The 22,448-nt window shown below is 43.8% G+C and overlaps 1 protein-coding gene across 1 annotated transcript in view; it reads right to left on the bottom strand.

Moving 5' to 3' along the window:
- LOC122939485 (ubiquitin-protein ligase E3C-like) overlaps window positions 1-22,448 on the bottom strand; it is a 103,881-nt gene that overhangs the window by 52,714 nt on the left and 28,719 nt on the right. Inside the window, 3 exon segments of the mRNA XM_044295554.1 lie at window positions 6,930-7,117; window positions 16,995-17,146; window positions 18,737-18,957. Of these exon segments, the coding sequence (XP_044151489.1) occupies window positions 6,930-7,117; window positions 16,995-17,146; window positions 18,737-18,957 (561 nt within the window).

Raw genomic sequence — 22,448 nt, 5'->3', positions numbered from 1 at the left:
TGTCACTGGCACCTTATAGAAGTCATATACAGGTCCTTCTAAAAAAATTAGCATATTGTGATAAAGTTCATTATTTTCTGTAATGTACTGATAAACATTAGACTTTCATATATTTTAGATTCATTACACACAACTGAAGTAGTTCAAGCCTTTTATTGTTTTAATATTGATGATTTGGGCATACAGCTCATGAAAACCCAAAATTCCTATCTAAAAAAATTAGCATATCATGAAAAGGTTCTCTAAACGAGCTATTAACCTAATCATCTGAATCAACTAATTAACTCTAAACACCTGCAAAAGATTCCTGAGGCTTTTAAAAACTCCCAGCCTGGTTCATTACTCAAAACCGCAATCATGGGTAAGACTGCCGACCTGACTGCTGTCCAGAAGGCCATCATTGACACCCTCAAGCAAGAGGGTAAGACACAAAGAAATTTCTGAACGAATAGGCTGTTCCCAGAGTGCTGTATCAAGGCACCTCAGTGGGAAGTCTGTGGGAAGGAAAAAGTGTGGCAGAAAACGCTGCACAACGAGAAGAGGTGACCGGACCCTGAGAAAGATTGTGGAGAAGGACCGATTCCAGACCAGTGCAGTGGACTGAGTCTGGAGTAGAAACATCCAGAGCCACAGTGTACAGGCGTGTGCAGGAAATGGGCTACAGGTGCCGCATTCCCCAGAAACAGCGGCAGAAGCGCCTGACCTGGGCTACAGAGAAGCAGCACTGGACTGTTGCTCAGTGGTCCAAAGTACTTTTTTCGGATGAAAGCAAATTTTGCATGTCATTCGGAAATCAAGGTGCCAGAGTCTGGAGGAAGACTGGGGAGAGGGAAATGCCAAAATGCCTGAAGTCCAGTGTCAAGTCCCCACAGTCAGTGATGGTCTGGGGTGCCATGTCAGCTGCTGGTGTTGGTCCACTGTGTTTTATCAAGGGCAGGGTCAATGCAGCTAGCTATCAGGAGATTTTGGAGCACTTCATGCTTCCATCTGCTGAAAAGCTTTATGGAGATGAAGATTTCATTTTTCAGCACGACCTGGCACCTGCTCACAGTGCCAACACCACTGGTAAATGGTTTACTGACCATGGTATTACTGTGCTCAATTGGCCTGCCAACTCTCCTGACCTGAACCCCATAGAGAATCTGTGGGATATTGGGAAGAGAAAGTTGAGAGACGCAAGACCCAACACTCTGGATGAGCTTAAGGCCGCTATCGAAGCATCCTGGGCCTCCATAACACCTCAGCAGTGCCACAGGCTGATTGCCTCCATGCCACGCCGCATTGAAGCAGTCATTTCTGCAAAAGGATTCCCGACCAAGTATTGAGTGCATAACTGAACATAATTATTTGAAGGTTGACTTTTTTTGTATTAAAACACTTTTATTTTATTGGTCGGATGAAATATGCTAATTTTTTTAGATAGGAAATTTGGGTTTTCATGAGCTGTATGCCAAAATCATCAATATTAAAACAATAAAAGGCTTGAACTACTTCAGTTGTGTGTAATGAATCTAAAATATATGAAAGTCTAATGTTTATCAGTACATTACAGAAAATAATGAACTTTATCACAATATGCTAATTTTTTGAGAAGGACCTGTATATGTGTAAAAGAATATCAAGCAGCCAGCCCCTCATGGATGATAGTGGTTCTATGTTAGGGATGCCCCTATACCACTGCCTACGTCCTGCAGTGAACTTGTGTTTTAACACAGCATCAGTAAGTATGGCCTTTTTCAGTCATATGTGCTATTTTTTTTATCCACTGGAATGATTTTTAACTAAAATACTGTTTTCTGTGAAGTCAAGCATTATATGGCCAATAAACTGTCAACATCGCCCGGTAGGGAACCATAAGTTCGTGGCCCCTAACCACAAGAGAAGTTTTATTCCGGCGAGTGTCCCCATTTCAGCAGGAGATCCAGTTCCAGTAAATGCTGCCCTATGCCACTTACATGACCTTGACTGACAGCTTCACTAATCTGCCACATCACTGGATGTGGCTGCAAAATCTCATGCATGCGTTGTGCCCTCCTGGGATGGCACATGTGCAGTGGTATCCATGCAAAGACTTCTCAGTTCTGGTATACAAGAGTGAGGACTTTGTCCACTGCAGGGAGACTACAGCACACATGCCAGCCCAAATGGCACATGCGTTGGATTTTGCGGCTGCATACAGTGACATCATAGATTAGTGAAGCCGCCAGTCAAGGCCAAGGGGCAGTTTAAGGAGGTTTATACTCAGGAGAACCAGAGGACTTGCCAAACTTGGTGCCACCCTCAGAGTACTTTCCAAAGCAGTTGCATAAAAGAATATTTCTCAGCAATAAAAAAAATAATAAAAGTGTGCTTTACATGTCTTTAAAGGGGATGTGTCACCAGAAAATGACCTATTGTTTAAATCACATTTTATGTTACATATATTATTAAAGAATTTTGGTGAGTTTTTTTATTTATTTTACAAGTTACTATTTATATCAGGGGTGGGAAACCTTGTTGCCGCCGAGGGTCATTTGGATATTTGTAACATCTTTCGGGGACCATACAAAATTCTCAACTTAATTTGACGGCTATATTTGGTCAAACATATAAGTGACTTGGGCTACTTTCACACTTGCAGCAGAGTGATCCGGCAATCTGCATGCAAACGAAAAAAAAAATATAGAAACGTATGACAAACGGACAGATGGATCCGTTCTTGCAATGCATTTGTAGACTGATCCGTTCTTGCAATGCATTTGTGAGATCCGGATTAGTCTGTCCGTTTGTCATACGTTTCTATATTTTTTTCCCCACATTTTTAAGGGTCTGCGCATGCAGGACGGATCCGGCATTGCAGTATTTTTAATGCCGGATCCTGCACTAATACATTCCAATGGAAAAAAATACATTCAGGCAAGTGTTCAGTTTTTTTGGCCAGAGATAAAACTGCAGCATGCTGCGGTATTATCTCTGTCCTCAATAGTCAAAAAACATTGAACTGAAGACATCCTGAAACTGATCAGTTATTTTCCGGTATAGAGCCCCAAGGACGGAACTCTATGCCGGAAAAGGAAAAACGCTAGTGTGAAAGTACCCTTAGAGCACTGTACTTTTGCAGCACAAAATGGCGCCTGCACTATATATATTACAAATAGTACAGGCACCATTTTGAGCACATATAGCAGTCAAATTTTTAAGTTGAGAATGTATAAAAAAAAAAAAATATATTTAGTTCTTTTTTTGGCAATAATGGCAGCCAAGCTAAACCCAGGGGAGTCCAGAGAGGCGTTCATCCAGCTTTCACTCTCCTTTCCACTGTCCCTGCCTATGTCTTCGCAACTGTCTCTGCCCCTTTCTCAGCCTCAGATCTGCCCCCACCTCCATCAGCCTCCTATCAGACGCCCCAGCCTACATCAGCCTCAGATCAGCCCCCATCAAACCCCCCAAGCCTCAGATCACCCCAGATCAGCCCCCCCCAGCCTCAGATCAGCCCCCCCCAGCCTCAGATCAGACCCCCCCCTTCCCCACAGCCTCAGATCAGACCCCCCCCTTCCCCACAGCCTCAGATCAGACCCCCCCCCCTTCCCCACAGCCTCAGATCAGACCCCCCCTTCCCCACAGCCACAGATCAGACCCCCCCCTTCCCCACAGCCTCAGATCAGACCCCCCCCTTCCCCACAGCCTCAGATCAGACCCCCCCCACAGCCTCAGATCAGACCGCCCCCCCACAGCCTCAGATCAGACCCCCAATAGGCCCCCAGCCTCAGATCAGACCCCCCCAGCTTCAGATCAGATCAGCCCCCATCAGACCCCCCAGGCTCAGATCAGACGCCCCAGCCTCATATTAGACCCCCATCAGACCCTTCCCACACTCAGATTGGGCCCAAAAAAAGAAACTTACCTATTCAGCTCCGGACGGCGCTGCCACTTGGCTGATTCACTTACCCCACCTGGTCTTCTTCCTGCCGCGCTGTACTTTGACCTGACAGCGCACAGCGTCAAGTCATAGTGCGCGTCTACGTGCACTACATCCTGACACTGTACGTGTCAGACAGAGCGGGGCCGAAAGAAGACCAGGGAAGGGGAGTACAGCTAGCAATGCGCTGTTCTCCCCTTCCTGTGCCTGCAGCATGCTGATGACCGCTTCCATAATCAAAGCAGTAATTAGCATTTTTACGATATGTTCTGGCAGGGGACCACATGAAATGGTCGCGCAGGCCACATACGGCCCTTGGGCCGGAGGTTCCCCACCCCTGATCTATATTTTTTAAAAAATTATACAATCCTGCAATTTTCACATGGGCCACAATGCCTAATAATAGGTCATGATTTACTGCTCTGAACAGGTAACTTTTCAGTAGCCATCATCATTATTACCAAAGGCAGAATTACAATGACAAGTAACACTTCTATATAGATAACACAGGATCCACCATTCATAATAGGCAATATCACAGCTTATCTACTTTTTCCTGACCTCTGCACCGACCACAGATCATGTCTAGAAAACTATGCCCTTGTAGCTGCTCTAAAAACACAGAAAGTCTTAACATACATTAGGCCAAGTGGCCAGTTAGAAAACTGCAGGACTTTATAATATTTTTTTATTTTAAATATAGTGACATGGAAAATTATAAAGAAAATCACAAAAAAAAAAAAAAAAAATATGTCCAACCTAAAAAAATATTGTTTAACCTCTTAAGGACTCAGCCCTATTTCACCTTAAGGACCAGGCCATTTTTTGCAAATCTGACCAGTGTCATTTTAAGTGCTGATAACTTTAAAACGCTTTGACTTATCCAGGCCATTCTGAGAAAGTTTTTTCATCACATATTGTACTTCATGACACTGGTAAAATGAAGTCCAAAAAATTACCAAATTTACAAAAAATGTGTAAAAAACTGCAAATTTCTAAGTTTCAATTTCTCTACTTCTATAATACATAGTAATACCTCCAAAAATAGTTATTACTTTACATTCCCCATATGTCTACTTCATGTTTGGATCATTTTGGGAATGATATTTTATTTTTTGGGGATGTTACAAGGCTTAGAAGTTTAGAAGCAAATCTTGAAGTTTTTCAGAAATTTTCAAAAACCCAATTTTTAGGGACCAGTTCAGGTCTGAAGTCACTTTGCGAGGTTTACATAATAGAAACCACCCAAAAAACCCCATTCTATAAACTACACCTTTAGGTGTTCCACAAGAATTAATAGAAAATAGAGATACAATTTCAAAATTTCACTTTTTTGGCAGATTTTCCATTTTAATAATTTTTTTCCGGTTACAAAGCAAGGGTTAACAGCCAAACCAAACTCAATATTTATGGCCCCGATTCTGTAGTTTACAGAAACACCCCATATGTGGTCGTAAACCGCTGTATTGGAATGCATTGGCTGTATGAGTAATACTGTGTGTATATTACTCATACAGCTTCCGGGGCTTGTGAGATCTAGGGGGCTGGATCTCACAGGCTCTTCACCGGAAGGCAGCGCAGATGTGTCAGGAAGGCATCGCGCTGCCTTCCATGCCATCGGGTCCCCCCCCCCCCACAGCCCCATGGGGACCCGATGGCACTGCTGCCACCGCCGCCTGCACCATAAAAAGCCGCAAACCGCAGGTCTAAATTGACCTGCGGTTTGCGGCGATCGCGATCGGGCGGCGGTGATCGGAACACCACATGACGTACCGGTACGTCATGTGTCCTTAAGGACTCGGGAAACATGCCGTACCGGTACGTCATGTGTCCGTAAGGAGTTAAACAATATATCATTTTCTGATGACTTATTTCCCTTAAGTGCCCTATATAGCAGTATCAATGGTTTAATACCCATATATAACCTGACAGACTCCCTTTAAAGGGGTATTCCGGTTACATTAAGTTAGACACAGGATAGGGGATAACTATTAGATAGGTGGGGGGTCCCAGCGGTAAGATCACAAGAATAGAGGGCCCTGTACCCTTTGAAAGGAAGGTAACGGCCGGTCGGGTATGTGTGTGGCTGCTCTATTATTCATTACTATCGAAATTCCAGAGACAGCAGAATGCTGCACTCGGCTATCTTCGGAACTCCAATAGAAATGAATGGAGCAGCCAAACACATGCCCGACCAGCCGCTTTGCTCATTTCAGGGGGCTTCAAGGGGTACAGGGCCCCCGTTCTTGTCATCAGTAGAGGTCCCAACGGTAGGACCCCCATCAATCTAAGGCTACTTTCACACTAGCGTTCGATCGGATCAGTTCTGTACGGATCCGCTCATATTAATGCAGACGGTGGCTCCGTTCAGAACGGATCCATCTACATTAGAACTTAGAAAAAATTTCTAAGTGTGAAAGTAGCCTGAGCGGATCCGTTCAGACTTTACATTGAAAGTCAATGGGGGACGGATCCGCTTGAAGATTGAGCCATATGGTGTCATCTTCAAGCGGATCCGTCCCCATTGACTTACATTGTAAGTCGGAACGTATCCGCTCGCCTCCGCACGGCCAGGCGGACACCCGAACGCTGCTTGCAGCGTTCAGGTGTCCGCTCACTGAGCGGAGCGGAGGCTGAGCGCTGGCAGGCGGATGCATTCTCAGTGGATCCGCCTCCACTGAGAATGCATTAGGGCCAGACGGCTGCGTTCAGGGCCGCTCCTGAGCCCCTTCAAACGGAGCTCACGAGCGGACACCTGAACGCAGGTGTGAAAGTAGCCTAATAGCTATTCCCTATGCTGCGTATGGGGGATAACGTAATGTAACCGGAATACCCCTTTAACAGCCTAAATCACAACACTCAACTGAAGGAGTGAACTTAAGAATCTAACACACTGCACCCAAAACTCCCTCAGTAGACAACAATTTCCATCTACCTAGAAGAGCACTAGTGACCACTTCTTGTGGGATATTATTTCTGGTTCATAAACACTATAATATATATGAACACCCTGAGAATTCTTAGCACTTACCTGACTTTGGGAACCATCATGCGGTGCTGTACCATTAGTGTATGGCAGATTGAGGCCATAAGAGTGAAGACCTCCTCGCTAGCAGAATCTCTCCAGACCATGTTGAGCAAGGTGTTCGTTTGCTGTTTGGTGTCTAGTTTCTTTAGGCACTCCTCTGTGATATATTGCACAGACAACTTGCCATCACCCTGTGCAAAAGAGTATATAAAATTAAGCTTTGACGGTTGTATTTGCTTTCTAATTTATTCAGAACAATCTATGACAAAACAACGTATATTTTAATAAAAAAAATATTAGAGATTTCCATGTCACCTATTAAAATTATTTAGAAAAAGAAATGTTGGGTAAAAATTTTACATTTAACACTTCCATTAAAAAATTTTACTGCATATTCTACATTTTTCTAAAAAAAAAATGTTGATGGTTTTCTGGATCAAATTTTTTTTAAATCCATCCATATATACCAGTTCCTGTCCTGGTTCTTTAATGTCCCCTCTGAACATTTACAACAACAACAGCCTCATTTAACATTCTTTGCCAGACCATCAGTCAGACCATGCAGGAAAGAGGGGTGGGGATCCAGATATAGCACCACACATAACCTCTGCCATTACAGTGGTGTGGCTGGTCAAGGCTTCTCACACTACACAATTCACACTGCTCCTTTGTTTGCACATTTATCGAGGCCTTATGAGAACAAGAGAGATGTCTCTGTGTCATTCATTCTAGTCCTCCATCTACTTGTCACCAGTAATGGGGGAATAACACCAAATGACACACAGAAGGAATAGACCGGAGTCTAGGCCACGAAGCTAAGGGAGAGAAATGGTGACCTCCTAGTAATCCCTAGACTTCTCCCTGACTCCAGCCAGTATGAGCAGACCCTGAAGGTGGAAATACTTATACACCGGAACTTAGGCCCAGAAAACCCTCAAAGGCCCTAGGAATGGGGGCAGGGAATGAGACTATTGGTTCCTTCCCAGATGAAGGAACCAGCGTCTCCCTGAGGCCTAGACAACAACACACACAAGCGAACAACAAAATACAAGACAAAATGCACTTAGCTTAAAGCAGAATGGAGGAGCAGGAGATCCAAAGGAACAACACACCAGCTCAACCAACTCCAGAAGGAAAAATCAAACGCATGGTAAGCAGTGAGAGTCAGAACTAAATAGGGCCTCAGTAATGACTACAAGCTGCACCTGACAAGAGGTGTGGTCATTATCAAACACAACATTGAAAGAAGAAAACAGAGAGACTGTCAGATACCCTCACGTGCCGCCAGGGGCAGGCTGGGACGGGAGGCTGGGAGGCAATTGCTGGTGTTACACCACCACAAACCTGCCCACCATTTGATGAAAGACGTCATTGATGAAATGTTGAAAAACAGCAGAAGCATTGGTCAACCCAAAAGGCATGATCAAAGTCTCAAAATGACCTTCAGGGGTATTAAAGGCCGTCTTCTATTCGTCCCCCTCCTTGATCCTTGCCAGATTATATGCCCCCCTCAAATCCAACTCAGAGAACACCTTGGCACCGACAATCTGATTGAACAAATCTGGGATCAAAGGAAGAGGTTAGGGATCAAGTACTGTAGTGCGATTAAGCTCACGGATGTCCAAACATGGACTAAGGGTTCTGTCCTACAAAGAAGAACCCTGCAGCCACTGGTGATTTGGATGATCTAATATGACCTTTAGCCAAGCACTCTGTGATATATTCTCGCATTGCTACTCTTTCGGGTTCAGAAAGATTATACAACCAAGACTTGGGCAATCTACAAAACATGAAATGGATTCTTGAATCTCCCACCTTTAGGCGAATGTCCTGCACAATTTGTAACAAATACTTTTGAGAGAGTGGAGCGGAATCAATCGCAAACCTCGAAATATTTTTGTCTAATGCGCTTGTTGTCAAACCATGCATACGGACGAATTGGCCATTCACTAGGTTAACCCCTCCCCCACTGTCAATAACTTCAATTCCCACAGTTTTGGAGTCTAGCGCCACCTTGGCAGGCAGGAGAAATCGGGTACTACCGGTAAGTGACAAAAGTACTTTCTCAGATCCCACACTACCAAGAGTGAGAAGAGGACTAAACACATTCGTTTTCTTTCTCTCTTTTTCTACATGGCGTTAAACATAAGGACATACGTTAACAAAATGTCCCCCTTTACCACAGAAAAAGCAGAGTCTTTTCTTAACCCTGGTCCAGGAGTGACATCTCCCAACTGCATTGGCTCATCATCAGACATGAGCTCAGGTGCCTACCTACCCAAAATGTCAGAAGAGGCCGCTTTCCCATATGATAGTGCGTCCCGAGCGAGAGGAGCCTCAGATCTCTCCCTCAGGCGTCTAACCCTTGACAGAATTGACTATGGAGGGCTGGGTCATTCCACTCAGTATCAGTTGCCCATCTCCTAAATTCAGAGCAATAGGACTCCGCAGAACGCTCGCCCTGCCGTAAGCCATGCAACTTAGTCTCGGCCAGGGAGACCCGATCTGGGTCATCATAGATAAGCCCTAGAGCTCTGAAAAATTAATCTACCGACTGGAGGGATTGTGATCTCGTCCCCAGAAGAGTTAGGGCGTAGTCTAAAATATAGTTTGCACGACTCCCTGAACCAAACAAAGTTGTCACTTCCCCCGGAAAACCTATCCAGAAGAGAGACCTTAGGCAGGCCTGGTTACCGCTGCTGGAAGCCGCCGCCTGTGGTCTCTGAAACTGTGAGACGGCCGTGCAGAGGTCAGCCACCTCCAAAGACAATCCCTGCATACAATCGACCAGTGCATAAACAGTATCCATCGCTGCACTGACACAAACAAAATGAAGTTTTTTTGGGCAGTTGATAATGTCATGGGTAATGGGGGGGATAACACCAAATGACACACAGAAGGAATAGACCGGAGTCTAGGCCTCAAAGCAAAGGGAGAGGGATGGTGACCTCCTAGGAATCCCTAGACCTCTCCCTAACTCATGACAGTATAAGTAAACCCTGAAGGTGGAAATACTCATACACTGGAACCTAGGCCCAGAAGACCCTGGAAGGCCCTAGGAATGGTGGCAGGGAATGAGACTACTGGTTCCTTCCCAGATGAAGGAACCAGCGTCTCTCTGAGGCCTAGACAAAAACACACACAAAGCGAACAACAAAATGCACTTAGCTTAAAGCTAAGCAGGTGATCCAAAGGAACACCACACCAGCTCAACCAACCAACGCAAGAAATATCAACAGCATAGTAAGCAGTGAGAGTCAGAACTAAATAGGGCCTCAGTAATGTGGTCACTGAAAGGAGAAAACAGAGAGACTGTCAGATACCCTCACGTGCCGCCAGACTCTTCGATCTCCTCACCTCTGTCATGGGAGGGACCGTGACACTACTCTTCTAATAAGGATTACCTTCCAAATAAACTTTTCCAGATAAATTGAGATTATTTTCTCTCTCCCAATGATAAGTTTTATCCCTTTGTGCTTCAGAAGCAGAATATTTAGTAGTTATTATACTGACAAAAATATTTTAAAAAAATCTATGAAAACTAAGTTTAACCCCTTCCGACTGCCATACGGCTAATTACGTGCTATCTGCACATACCCAATGCAGCTAGCACATCTATAAACATTCTGGCAGCTATTTAATCCAAGCTGCAAAACGCTTGGATTAAAGCTTCTGCCCCTGGACTGCTGCTGTCTTGGACAGCATACAGTCAAGTAATGCCGGCAAGGGACCAATCAGAGTGGTCCCTTGCCGGCAATCTCTCCGATTGGTTAGTCTTTGCAGACTAACCAATCGGATCGCGGCAGTATAAAAATGCCGGTTTCAGGCTCTGATCTGCACTCTGTAAAACTGATAGTTTGCAAGAGCATTGCAAAGTATAGAACAGGCATCAACCCCACTGGATCTTTAAGATCCAAGTGGGACTTGACAAAAAAGTGTGAAAATAAAAAAAGTAAAATAAATAAATAAAAATGTAAAATAAAAAAATAAAATTGCCTTTTCCTATATCCGCTCATTTATAAGAGATTAAAAAATTTAAAATAAAAATAAACAAACTACACACATATAAGGTATCATCGCATCCGTAACGACCGGCTCTATAAATATATCACATGATCCACCCTGTCCGATAAACACCATAAAAAAATAAAAAATTTTGTCACCTTACATCACAAAACGTGCAACACCAAGCGATCAAAAAGGCGTATGTACCACAAAATGGTACCAATAAAACCGCCACCTCATCCCGCAACAAATGTGCCCCTACATAAGAAAATCGCTTAAAAAATAAAAATAAACGATAGCTCTTAGAAAGTAGAGACACCAAATCATATTTTTTTGGTTTCAAATAGGCTATTATTGTGTTAAAGTTAAATACATTTTAAAAAGTATACATATTAGGTATCGTCTTGTCCGTAACAACCAGCTCTATAAAAATATCACATGACCTAACCCCTCAGCTGAACACCATAAAAAAAAAAAAGTGCCAAAAAAGCCATTTTTTGTCACCTTACTTCACAAAAATTGCAACACCAAGCGATCAAAAAGGTGTATGCCCCCAAAATAGTACCAATCTAACGTCACCTCATCCCGCAAAAAACTAGACCCTACCTGAGACAATTGGTCAAAAAAAAAAAAAGCTATGGCTCTCAGACTATGGAGACACTAAGGGCTCATTCACATTGCCGTAGGTAGGCCGTTCCGTGCATTGGGGACCGCAATTTGTGGTCCCTAATGCATGGGCAACCTCCATACAGCCGCCGGGAGGAATCCAGACCCATTCAACTTGAATGGGTCTACATTCGTCCGTTCCGCAATAAGATAGAACAAGTTCTATCTTTTTGCGGAACGAAAGTACGGAACAGAAGCCCACGGAAGCAGTCAGTAGTGCTTCCGTAGTGTTCAGCGATTCCGTTCCGCATCTCCGGATTTGCGGACCCATTAAAGTAAATGAGTCCGCATCAGTGATGCGGAATGCACACGGAATGGTGCCCGTGTATTGCAGATCTACAAATGCGGGCCACAATACAGCAACGGTTGTGTGAACGAGCCCTAAAACATCTTTTTTTTTTGTTTCAAAAATGCTATTATTGTGTAAAACTGAAATAAGAAAAAGTATACATATTAGGTATTGCCACTTCCATAATGATCTGCTCTATAAAAATGTCACATGACCTAACCCCTCAGGTGAATATTATTTTAAAAAAATTATTACCAATTTTTTGGTCACCTTGCCCCATAAAGTGTAATAATGAATGATCAAAAAATCATATGTACCCAAAAATGGTTCCAATAAAAACATCAACTCTTTCTGCAAAAAACAAGCCCCTGCACAAGACGATCGGCCAAAAAAAAATAAAAAATAAAAAAAGTGTTCGGAAAATTGAGACACAAAAACACTTTTTTTTCAAAAATGCTACAGTCAGATGAATGTTGTACAAAATAAAATACAAACTGTGCCAAAACAGCCGTTTTTTTGTTACCTCGTCTGACAAAAAACTTAATATAGAGCAATTAAAAGAACCCTAAAATAGCACCCATAAAACTGGCACCTTATGCCCTAGTTTTCAAAATGGGGTCGCTTTTTTGGGAGTTTCTACTGTAGGAGGGCTTCAAATAGGACATGGCATGTAAAAACCAGTCCAACAAAATCTGCCTTCCAAAAACCATACGGCGCTCTGTTGCTTCTGCGCCCTGCCGTGTGCCCTTACATCAGATTACGACCACATGTGGGGCGTTTCTGTAAACTGCAGAATCAAGGTACTAAATATTGAGTTTTGTTTGGCTGTTAACCCTTAATGTGTTAAAGAAAAAATGAATTAGAATGAAAAATCGGACAAAAAAGTAAAATTTAGAAATATCATCTCCATTTTCTTTTACTTCTTGGGGTGTAGTTTCTACCTGGGGCCATTTATGGCAGCTTTCCACTATGTAAGCCACACAAACTGACCAGACCTGTACTGGTCCTTAAAAAGTGGGTTTTGGAAATTTTCTTAAAATTTTTTATAATTGATTCTAAACTAAAAATGACATTTCCAAAATGATGCCAACATAAAGTAGACATATGGGGAATGTTGAGTAATAAATATTTTATGAGGTATCACTTTCTGTTTTAAAAGCAGAGAAATTTAAATTTAGAGTACAATGTGTCACGAGAAAACAATTTCTATGAAAAAAAATACCCTTTTTCATAGAAATATCTCAGATTGGTTGGATATCGGTTTCATTTTTAGCAGTTTTCAGCTGTTAATTAATAGACTCTGTCAGGCATGATCAATACTGCCTGGTAGAGCTCATCATGCTGAACTGTCTGTATGCTACACAGCTGCAGAGATATCCGAGATATCTGTGTTTTTATGCATATGCAAATGAGCATGTTAGAGCACCAGGGGGCAGGGCTGAATCCTTGGAGCACTGCTTTGTAACACCTCTCAGCTTAGATCTCCCCTCATGCGTATTTTTTCTAAACTGAATAACTCTAATTTTGATAATCTTTCTGGGTCCTGTAGTCCACCCATTCCAGTTATTACTTTAGTTGCCCTCCTCTGGACCCTCTCCAGCTCTGCTATGTCTGCCTTGTTCACAGGAGCCCAGAACTGTACACAGTACTCCATGTGTGGTCTGACTAGCGATTTGTAAAGTGGTAGGACTATGTCAGGGCTCCAGATGGCGACCAAAACGGTCGCCAATGCGCCTTAAAATTTGCAGATGGCGACAAGACTTTTTAGTCTTGTCGCCATTTGCGACTGTACCGCCGCGATCCTGCGAAGCCTATGTTCTCTTCAGTAGCACAGTCAGTGGAGAAGGAAGGAGTCCCTCCCTCTCCACTGTGACGCGGCCGCCTCTACCACCAATGGGCAGATAGCAGGGAGGAGGAGGGGAGGAGCTGTCGCCACTGCGCCACCAATGAATGTAAAACATAAGTATAGGCAGCGGTATCACAGACCTGGCACCCGGCCTCAATAACAGGGCATGCGATCTGCGGTAATTAACCCCTCAGGTGCCACAGATCGCATGCCCTGTTATTGAGGCCGGGTGCCGGGTCTGTTATACTGCTACCGACAGGAGTTAAAGAGGACCTTTCATGGGTACAAATATTAACTTATTAGTAGCATGCTACATAGAGCGGCGCCCAGGGATCTAAGTGCACTTACTATTAGTCCTGGGCGCCGCTCAGTTCACCCGCTGTGGCCCCCGGTAATTTCAACATTCAGAGCAAGGAGGAGGAGATGCCAGTGTCTGTCCTTCCCCCTGACAGCAGCGCTGACCAATCACAGCGCAGAGAGAGGGAGTTGTTTTTTTCTACCTCTCTCTGCGCTGTGATTGGTCAGCGCTGCTGTCAGGGGGAAGGACAGACACTGGCGTCTCCTCCTCCTTGCTCTGAATGTTGAAATTACCGGGGGCCACAGCGGGTGAACTGAGCGGCGCCCAGGACTAATAGTAAGTGCACTTAGATCCCTGGGCGCCGCTCTATGTAGCCTGCTACTAATAAGTTAATATTCTTTGGACCCACGAAAGGTCCTCTTTAATTACATTCATTGGTGATGCAGTGCGCCCCCCCAAAGCCTCATCCCCCCCCCCCATTATCACTGGCCACAAGTCCCCCCCCCCCCCCCCCCCCATTGTTATATGGTGGCCACAGGGTCCCATCCCCTCCATTGGTGGCAGTGGCAGATTACACTGCTGGGGCTCAGATCGTTACCATGGCAGCCAGGACGCTACTGGAGCCCTGGCTGCATTGTTCAGCTCCCTGTGTGTGAGATGTGTGAGATCCCATTCACCTGTGTAACACTCCCCCCTACCTTGATTGAAAGGGCTAAATATCAGCATGCTGAGGAATGGGTTTGTCCTCGAGCTGTGTCCTAGCATCTACATAATTTATACACTGTTAGGCACATTTATTAAGACCGACACCCCTGCGCCGGCGGTGCATCGCTGAAGTTATGTAGAGGCCCTCTGCATAACTTCGGCATCTCCACCGCTGATTCTAAATGTAAGACATTTGGACCATTTTCTATGCCTAAACCTGCCAGCCCATCCCCTGCCTATGCCACGCCTCCTTTTTAGACCTTCCGTGAGCAGGGAAGAAGTCGACGATTCTGCCGCAGTATGGCGTACGACAGATTCTGTACCAGATATATTCCACAAAAGTGGCGTACATCTTTTTGTAAATGACCCCCTATGTACTATAGCTTTATCAATTGACATACGCTCAGAAAGCTAATCTAGATATTACTGCTTTATTCACAAGCACAATATATGATTATAAAGACACCAGTAATGTGTTGCTTATAAGCATAGAAAATATAAATTTTTGTAGTTGACAGTAAACTTTGTAAGGTAATTAACACAAAAGAGGACAGTATACTGCTACCGATTGGTCTGGATAGATTGGAGACTTGGGCAGAGAAGAGACAGATGAGGTTTAACATTGAAAAATGTAAGGTTATGCACATGGGAAGGAATAACGCAAGTCACCTGTACATACTAAGGGTACTTTCACACTTGCATTAATCTTTTCCGGTATTGAGTTCCGTCCTAGGGGCTCAATACCGGAAAAAAAATTATCCGTTTTATCCTAATGCATTCTGAATGGAAAGCATTCCGTTCAGTATGCATCAGGATGTCTTCAGTTCAGTCACTGTACAGTTTTTTTCTCTGTCCAATATTCCGGAACACTTGCAGAATGCCGTATCCGGCCCCAAGTGTTCCAGAAAAACTGATCCGGTTTTGCGGTCTGCGCAAATGTGAAAAAGTTAAATACCGGATCCGTTTTTCCTGATGACAATCGGAGAGACGGATCCGGTATTGCAATGCATTTGTGAGACAAATCCGCATCCGGGTCCGTCTACAAATGGTATCCGTTTGCATACAGATTGCCGGATCTGCAGCAACGCAAGTGTGAAAGTACCCTAAAACACTGGGTAACACTGACATGGAAAAGGACTTTTAGTGGACAGCAAACTAAACTGTAGAAACCAGTGTCAGGAAGCTGCTGCCAAGGCTAATAAGGTAATGGGTTGCATCAAAAGGGGCATAGATGCCCGTGATGAGAACATACAGTGCTCCAGACAAAAAAAAATGACCAGGAGCCATTGGCTCCTAAACTAAAAAATTTAGGAGCCAAATTACATTTTTTAGTCGCCAAATTAAAAATGCATATAATTTTAAAAAAAGGACTTTGAGAAGATGAGACGCAGGTCACAGTAGTGAGCCAGCACTACATATAGGAGAAAACGGCACCACATAGCTCTCACATCCAGGGACATCTTCTGGGGGACAAGGTGACTAAAAATGGCGAATTGCGTGGTTTAGAGTTTTTTTTTTCTGTTACGGCCTTCACCGAGCGGAAATATTTTTTTATATTTTAATAGCTCACACTTTTTGGGACGTGGCGATATGTAATATGTTAATTCTTTATTGTTTGTAAATTTTATATGTAAAACTGGGAAGGGGAACGGATTCAGCCCCGCCCCCTGGTGCCCCAGCTTGCTCATTTGCATATGACTAAAAGCACAGCTATCTCTGCAGTTGTTTAGCATACAGACAAAAGAAACGTATCGTTTTAATCAGCATGATGAGCCCTACCAGGCTGTAGGCCTGGTTTAATAGGGTTGATGATGCTGACTGAGCCTCTTTAAAGGGAACCTGTCACCGGGATTTTGTGTATAGAGCTGAGGACATGGGTTGCTAGATGGTCACTAGCACATTCATAATACCGTCCCCATAGCTCTGTGTGCTTTTATTGTGTGAAAAAAATAAAATAAAAAATAACACATTTGATACATATGCAAATTAACCTAAGATGAGTCCTGTACGTGAGATGAATCAGGGACAGGACTCATCTCAGGTTCATTTGCATATGTATCAAATCGGGTTTTTTTACACAATAAAAGCACACAGAGCTATGGGGACTGGGTATTGTGGATGTGCTAGCGGCCATTTAGCAATCCATGTCCTCAGCTCTATACACAAAATCCCGGTAACAGGTTCCCTTCAAGAGGAGTGTGCCTAATTTTTAGAAGATTACCCTATAAACATTTACTCCAATAAAGTCATATCACTTACAATTGTGGTGACCATTTTGCTGATATCCTCATCATCGTCTTCAGAATCACTGGCAAGCTCCTGATGATTTGCAACAGTGGAGACTGGTAACTGAGAGAGAAAGACCTGAAGTACTCTCAAGTATACAAGCATCCCCTCTTCTGACAGAGTGCCTGAAACAAGAGTATAGTACATGAAAATGAGGCATGTTAGATGAAATCAATCTAATTTAGGGCTTGGCTTGTATGTGAACCCAACCTCAATGTAGTTGTAATCCCAAGAATATCTTATCTCAGGACCTAATAATTATTTAAAGGGAACCTGTCACCGGGATTTTGTGTATAGAGCTGAGGACATGGGTCGCTAGATGGCCACTAGCACATCCGCAATATCCAGTCCCCATAGCTCTGTGTGCTTTTATTGTGTAAAAAAACCTGTTTGATACATATGCAAATTAACATAAGAGTCATATCTTATGTGTGTGACCAGAGAAGAGTAATATTTTCAAGCTCTGACTCATCTCAGCTTGATTTGCATATGTATCAAATCGGTTTTTATACACAATAAAAGCACACAGAGCTATGGGGACTGGGTATTGCGGATGTGCTAGCGGCCATCTAGCAACCCATGTCATCAGCTCTATACCCAAAATCCCAGTGATTGGTTCCCTTTAAGTAGCCATACCCCAAAATGATGGAGCTATGAAATCTGTGAAGCTGATCAGGGATCGTGAGAAAGAAGGCGTCACAATGTTGTTTTCAACTTGGAGTTGTACTGTAGTTCTCCATGCACAGCCTGGTGCCCGGCAGCGCCAATGTACAGGAAAAACTGTAGGTGGGGGGGGGGTGGGTCAGTGCTGCTGGTCATTTATAATCAGTTTCGGTGGGGGTCCCAGAGGTTAGATCCCCACTGATCACATGATGGCCTATCCTAGCAATATGCTGTCACTTTATAAGATTGGAAAAATACAAAGTGAAAAATGAAAGAAAAGAGTTAGAGGACCTGTCAACCGGATCAGCCATATTAAACCAGGCATACTGCTTGGCAGGGTTGATCCTGCTGGTCAAAATCATACCCATTTTCTGCAAAATGTTGTGGTGTTTCCAAGAAAAAAAATGACATTTATTTCAGCTTCAGTGCACCGAGGAGCATGGCCAGTACTGAAATGCTAAGGTGCACAGAGGGCTTGGCTAAAGAATAAGAGGGTCATTTATTAAACACAAATACGCCTAAATTACGTGTATTTCTGGTGCAAATTGTGGCGCAAAGGTCCTTTGTGCCGCAATCTGTGGCTTCTCCCCACTCACGCCAGATATAAAAAATAGGGTTTGGCGTGGGCAGGACGGGTTGGAAGACCAGTCTCAGTTACCATTTTCTATGCCTGGTTTAGGTGCAGAAAATGGTCTAAATGTAGGACAGCGAGGAAGCTGTGATGGATCCGTAGAAGACATGTATAGGGCTGCGCCTCTTCATAACTGAGGTGGATTTACCCCCAGGTACAGGGCTTATAAAGACCGGGGTCTAAAACGCAAGTCTCAATAAATGTGCCCCTAAGTCTTTTTTATTCTCAGGAATGCCACAACCAGTTTTCACTAGACAAGTGTCATTTTAATCAGCAGGATCAACAATACCATGCAGTTTGCCTGGTTTAATAAGGTTGACCCTGCGGATAAGTGATCTTTAAACAATCTAAAATAGCAGCAAACAAGTGGGAAAGCTGGAATAACATACAAAAGAAAATGAGTATTTAATCTACTCCTTACTCAAGTACGTTTCCCCAACTGTAAGCACAAAATAGAAAAGCCAAGGGGTCTGGTCACATCGGTGCGGGCGATGAACCTGCTCCTCTAGTAATGCATTCAGAAAGAGCTCGTATGGGAAAGCGGTGTGTGCGTCCACCAGTGCTGGAATGATGAACTGGAAGATCTGATCGGTGTAAGGTGCGGCCAGAAACTCTCTGGTAAAGGCAGTGAAAACCTGTTGCCTGAAAATAAAAAGAATATACTGTATTTAGGGAGAAAGTAGAGAGTTGGTCATACATAACTGAAAAGTAAACCTGTTGGGGGAAAACAAATATCAACCCGATTGGCTGCTAAGGGTAAGACCAAGTTTTCCTTGTACTAACCTTAATAAGTCTTCCCCATTATTTTGGCACCATACATAAAAGAATTGTCCAATAAGGATGCATTTACATAGACCGCAGAACATAATGACTCCCAGGTATCATTTGTTTTGGGCCGTCTCATAATGATTCAGCGATCAAAATCCTGAATTTGATCACAAGATAAAACTACAAACTTTGGAAATAGTCGACTGTGTGCAGGGACGGCACTGGCAAAATTGCAAATTAAATTAAGGCTAATAATTCTTCTGATTAAATTTTCACTGCCAAAAAGCTGCCAGCCCACCGCCTTAGATACACAGAACGTATGTCTCTTAATCTTCTACCCTAAAGTAATCAGTGTAAATTGTGCTGCATTTCAGGCGATGTAAAACACGAGGATTACTCATCATTTATAACTTTCAAGCTTACATTAAAGGAGGCTCAAACTCAAGAAAATGCAAATGCCCAGTATGGCAGCCAGAATTACTTTACAAGTCTATGAACCGGAGGAGGATAAATCACAGCAATGGAAGCTCGGAAAATAAACACTATTTTCAAGGTCGAGTCTTAAAATCAATTCCTCATGTAAAAACCTTTCTTATTGGCAGACGACGCACTGAACAAACCCCAAATTGACGACTATATCGACAGACCAGTTGAGGTGTGCTGGAATTCTGGTGGTGCACAACACCCAAAAAGCAAAAAAGTATCAAGACTGGAGTCATTAGCTCCTATAAGAATATATCATATATCCATAACAAATATACAAACCATGAACCAAAGCATTTACATGCTGTCCTGTCTGAGCAACCCCTTCTCCTAAAGAGGACCTGTCACCACTCCTCACCTGCCTATTTGAATATATCCATGCATTCCCCATGTAATAACAATTCTGGAACCTCTATTCCTATATCTGTATGTTGTACCGTTCCTTTATTATTTCTACTAGGGGTTATGAATGAATTGCTAGCAGTCTGCAGTAAGGGTACAGAGGGGAGGTGACCAGTTTGGGGGGGTACCTGCACAGACGGACTATCCAATCAGTGCTGCCATTGTCAGACTGTGCAGGTACACCCCCCCCAACTGGTTACCTCCCCTCTGCACCCTTACTGCAGACTGCTAGCAATTATTCATAACTTCTAGTAAAAATAATAAAGGAATAGCACATAGAGGCATAAGAATAGATGCTCCAGAATTGTGTAAGTACGTTGGGAATGCATGGAGCTATAAAAATAGGCATGTCAGGAGTGGTGAAAGGTCCTCTTTAAGCCAGCTGAAGGGTTCGGCCTTATCAGAGAGGGCCTCTAAGGACTTGTTCAGATGACTCGGACATAAACTACCTCCCATACGTGGATTATTTCAGTGCCAACTTCTAGACTGCATCAAGAAGAAATAGGTCCTTTCTAGGAGCAGGACATTTTTTTAATTGCAGCTAGTGTCCGAGTGGACCTGCAGTATGTAAAATCGCAGCAGAAGCCAGAGGGTCAGCCTCAGATTTCCACAGCAGTTTCCACACTATGTAAACAAACTATTCGACCACTTTATGCCCAAACAGGGAGTTGTGACAGGGGCTGTCCAGTTGGGATAAACATCTTAAAAATCCCTGAATGAACACACTAAGTGCAATACAGCAGCACAAATACTTAGGCCTCTTTCACACGACAGTATGTCCATTTCAGTGTTTTGCGGTCCGTTTTTCACGGATCCGTTGTTCCGTTTTTTGCTTCCGTTGTGGTTCCGTTTCCGTTCCGTTGTTCCGTTCCGTTTTTCCGTATGGCAAATACAGTATACAGTAATTTCATATAAAAAATTGGGCTGGACATAACATTTTCAATAGATGGTTCCGCAAAAAACGGAACGGATACGGAAGACATACGGATGCATTTCCGTATGCATTCCGTTTTTTTGCGGACCCATAGACTTTAATGGAGCCACGGAACGTGATTTGCGGCCAAATATAGGACATGTTCTATCTTTCAACGGAACGGAAAAACGGAAATACGGAAACGGAATGCATACGGAACACATTCCGGTTTTTTTGCGGAACCATTGAAATGAATGGTTCCGTATACGGACCGTATACGGACCGCAAAAAACGGCCCGCAAAACGGAAAAGAAAAACGGTCGTGTGAAAGAGGCCTTAATGTGATTGTCTCATCTCAGACATTGGTGGCATATCGCTAGGATATGGCACTAATGTCAGATAGAACTTGCACCTATCTCCAGAACAGGCCCACCAAAGTGAAGGAGAGCACACTGAGCAAGCGCGATCACCCTCCATTCACTTCTACGAGAAATCCGAAAATGGCCGAGACAGCACTTGTCTATTTCCGGCAGTCCCACAGAGGTGTATGAGGAGGTGGCAGTGCATGCGTGGTGTGCTCTCCATTCACTTCATGACTAATCTTAGAACTCTCACAGAAGTGAATGGAGAGCATACCGCGCATGCACTGCCACCTCTCTATTCACCCTGGCAGAAATAACTGAGCCAGCACTCGGCCATTTTCAGAACTCCCACAGAAGTGAATGGATGGGTGGTTGAGCATGCGTGGTACACTCTCCTTCATTTTGGGGACCCCGTTGCCAGCAATGAGCAAAATGACACAACCCCTTTAACAAGGACATGCTTTTTTTTGGGTCGGGGGAAATCTGTCAACATGAACAGGATCTGCCAGTGATAGAAAATGTTTCTGGACTGACTAATGGTTAACTCGCAGGGAAAACCAAGGAAACCAGGGTTGATTCCAATGTGTCCAATCCTATTATTCAACTCCAAAAGACAAGGAGAGCATCTTAGGTTTCTCCTCTTTCTGGATAATAACCTGCTCAGCTGAATGGTGCACATTTTTGGGGTAGGGAGGGGCAGGGTTAACAGTATTAGCTGTACAGATGTCTGGGCCCAGTATACAATATTCCTAGGAGAAATCCAGAGCGCATTTGGAATGTCTTAAGCCACAGATCCCTTGATAAAGGTCGACAACCGACCGAAACGTTGGGGTTTTACTGCTAAGGCTACTTTCACACTTGCGTTCGGGGCTCCGCTTGTGAGTTCCATTTGAAGGCTCTCACAAGCGGCCCCGAACGGATCCGTACTGCCCTAATGCATTCTGAGTGGATAAGGATCCGCTCAGAATGCATCAGTCTGGCAGCGTTTGTCCTCCGCTCCGCTCAGCAGGCGGACACACAAATTATTATTTTTTTGTTCATGGTAATGCAAACGGATCCGTTCTGAACGGATCTAAGCGTTTGCATTATAGGGGCGGATCCGTCTGTGCAGATACCAGACGGATCAGCTCCGAACGCAAGTGTGAAAGTAGCCTAAGCCAATTGTATTGCTTTAATATTTTCTCTGGATGGAACGAAAATGATGT

Source organism: Bufo gargarizans, chromosome 5 (assembly GCF_014858855.1).
Source record: "Bufo gargarizans isolate SCDJY-AF-19 chromosome 5, ASM1485885v1, whole genome shotgun sequence".
NCBI classification, from domain to species: domain Eukaryota; kingdom Metazoa; phylum Chordata; class Amphibia; order Anura; family Bufonidae; genus Bufo; species Bufo gargarizans.
Note: the sequence above shows the minus strand (reverse complement) of the source record. Positions and strands in the feature narration are given on the sequence as shown.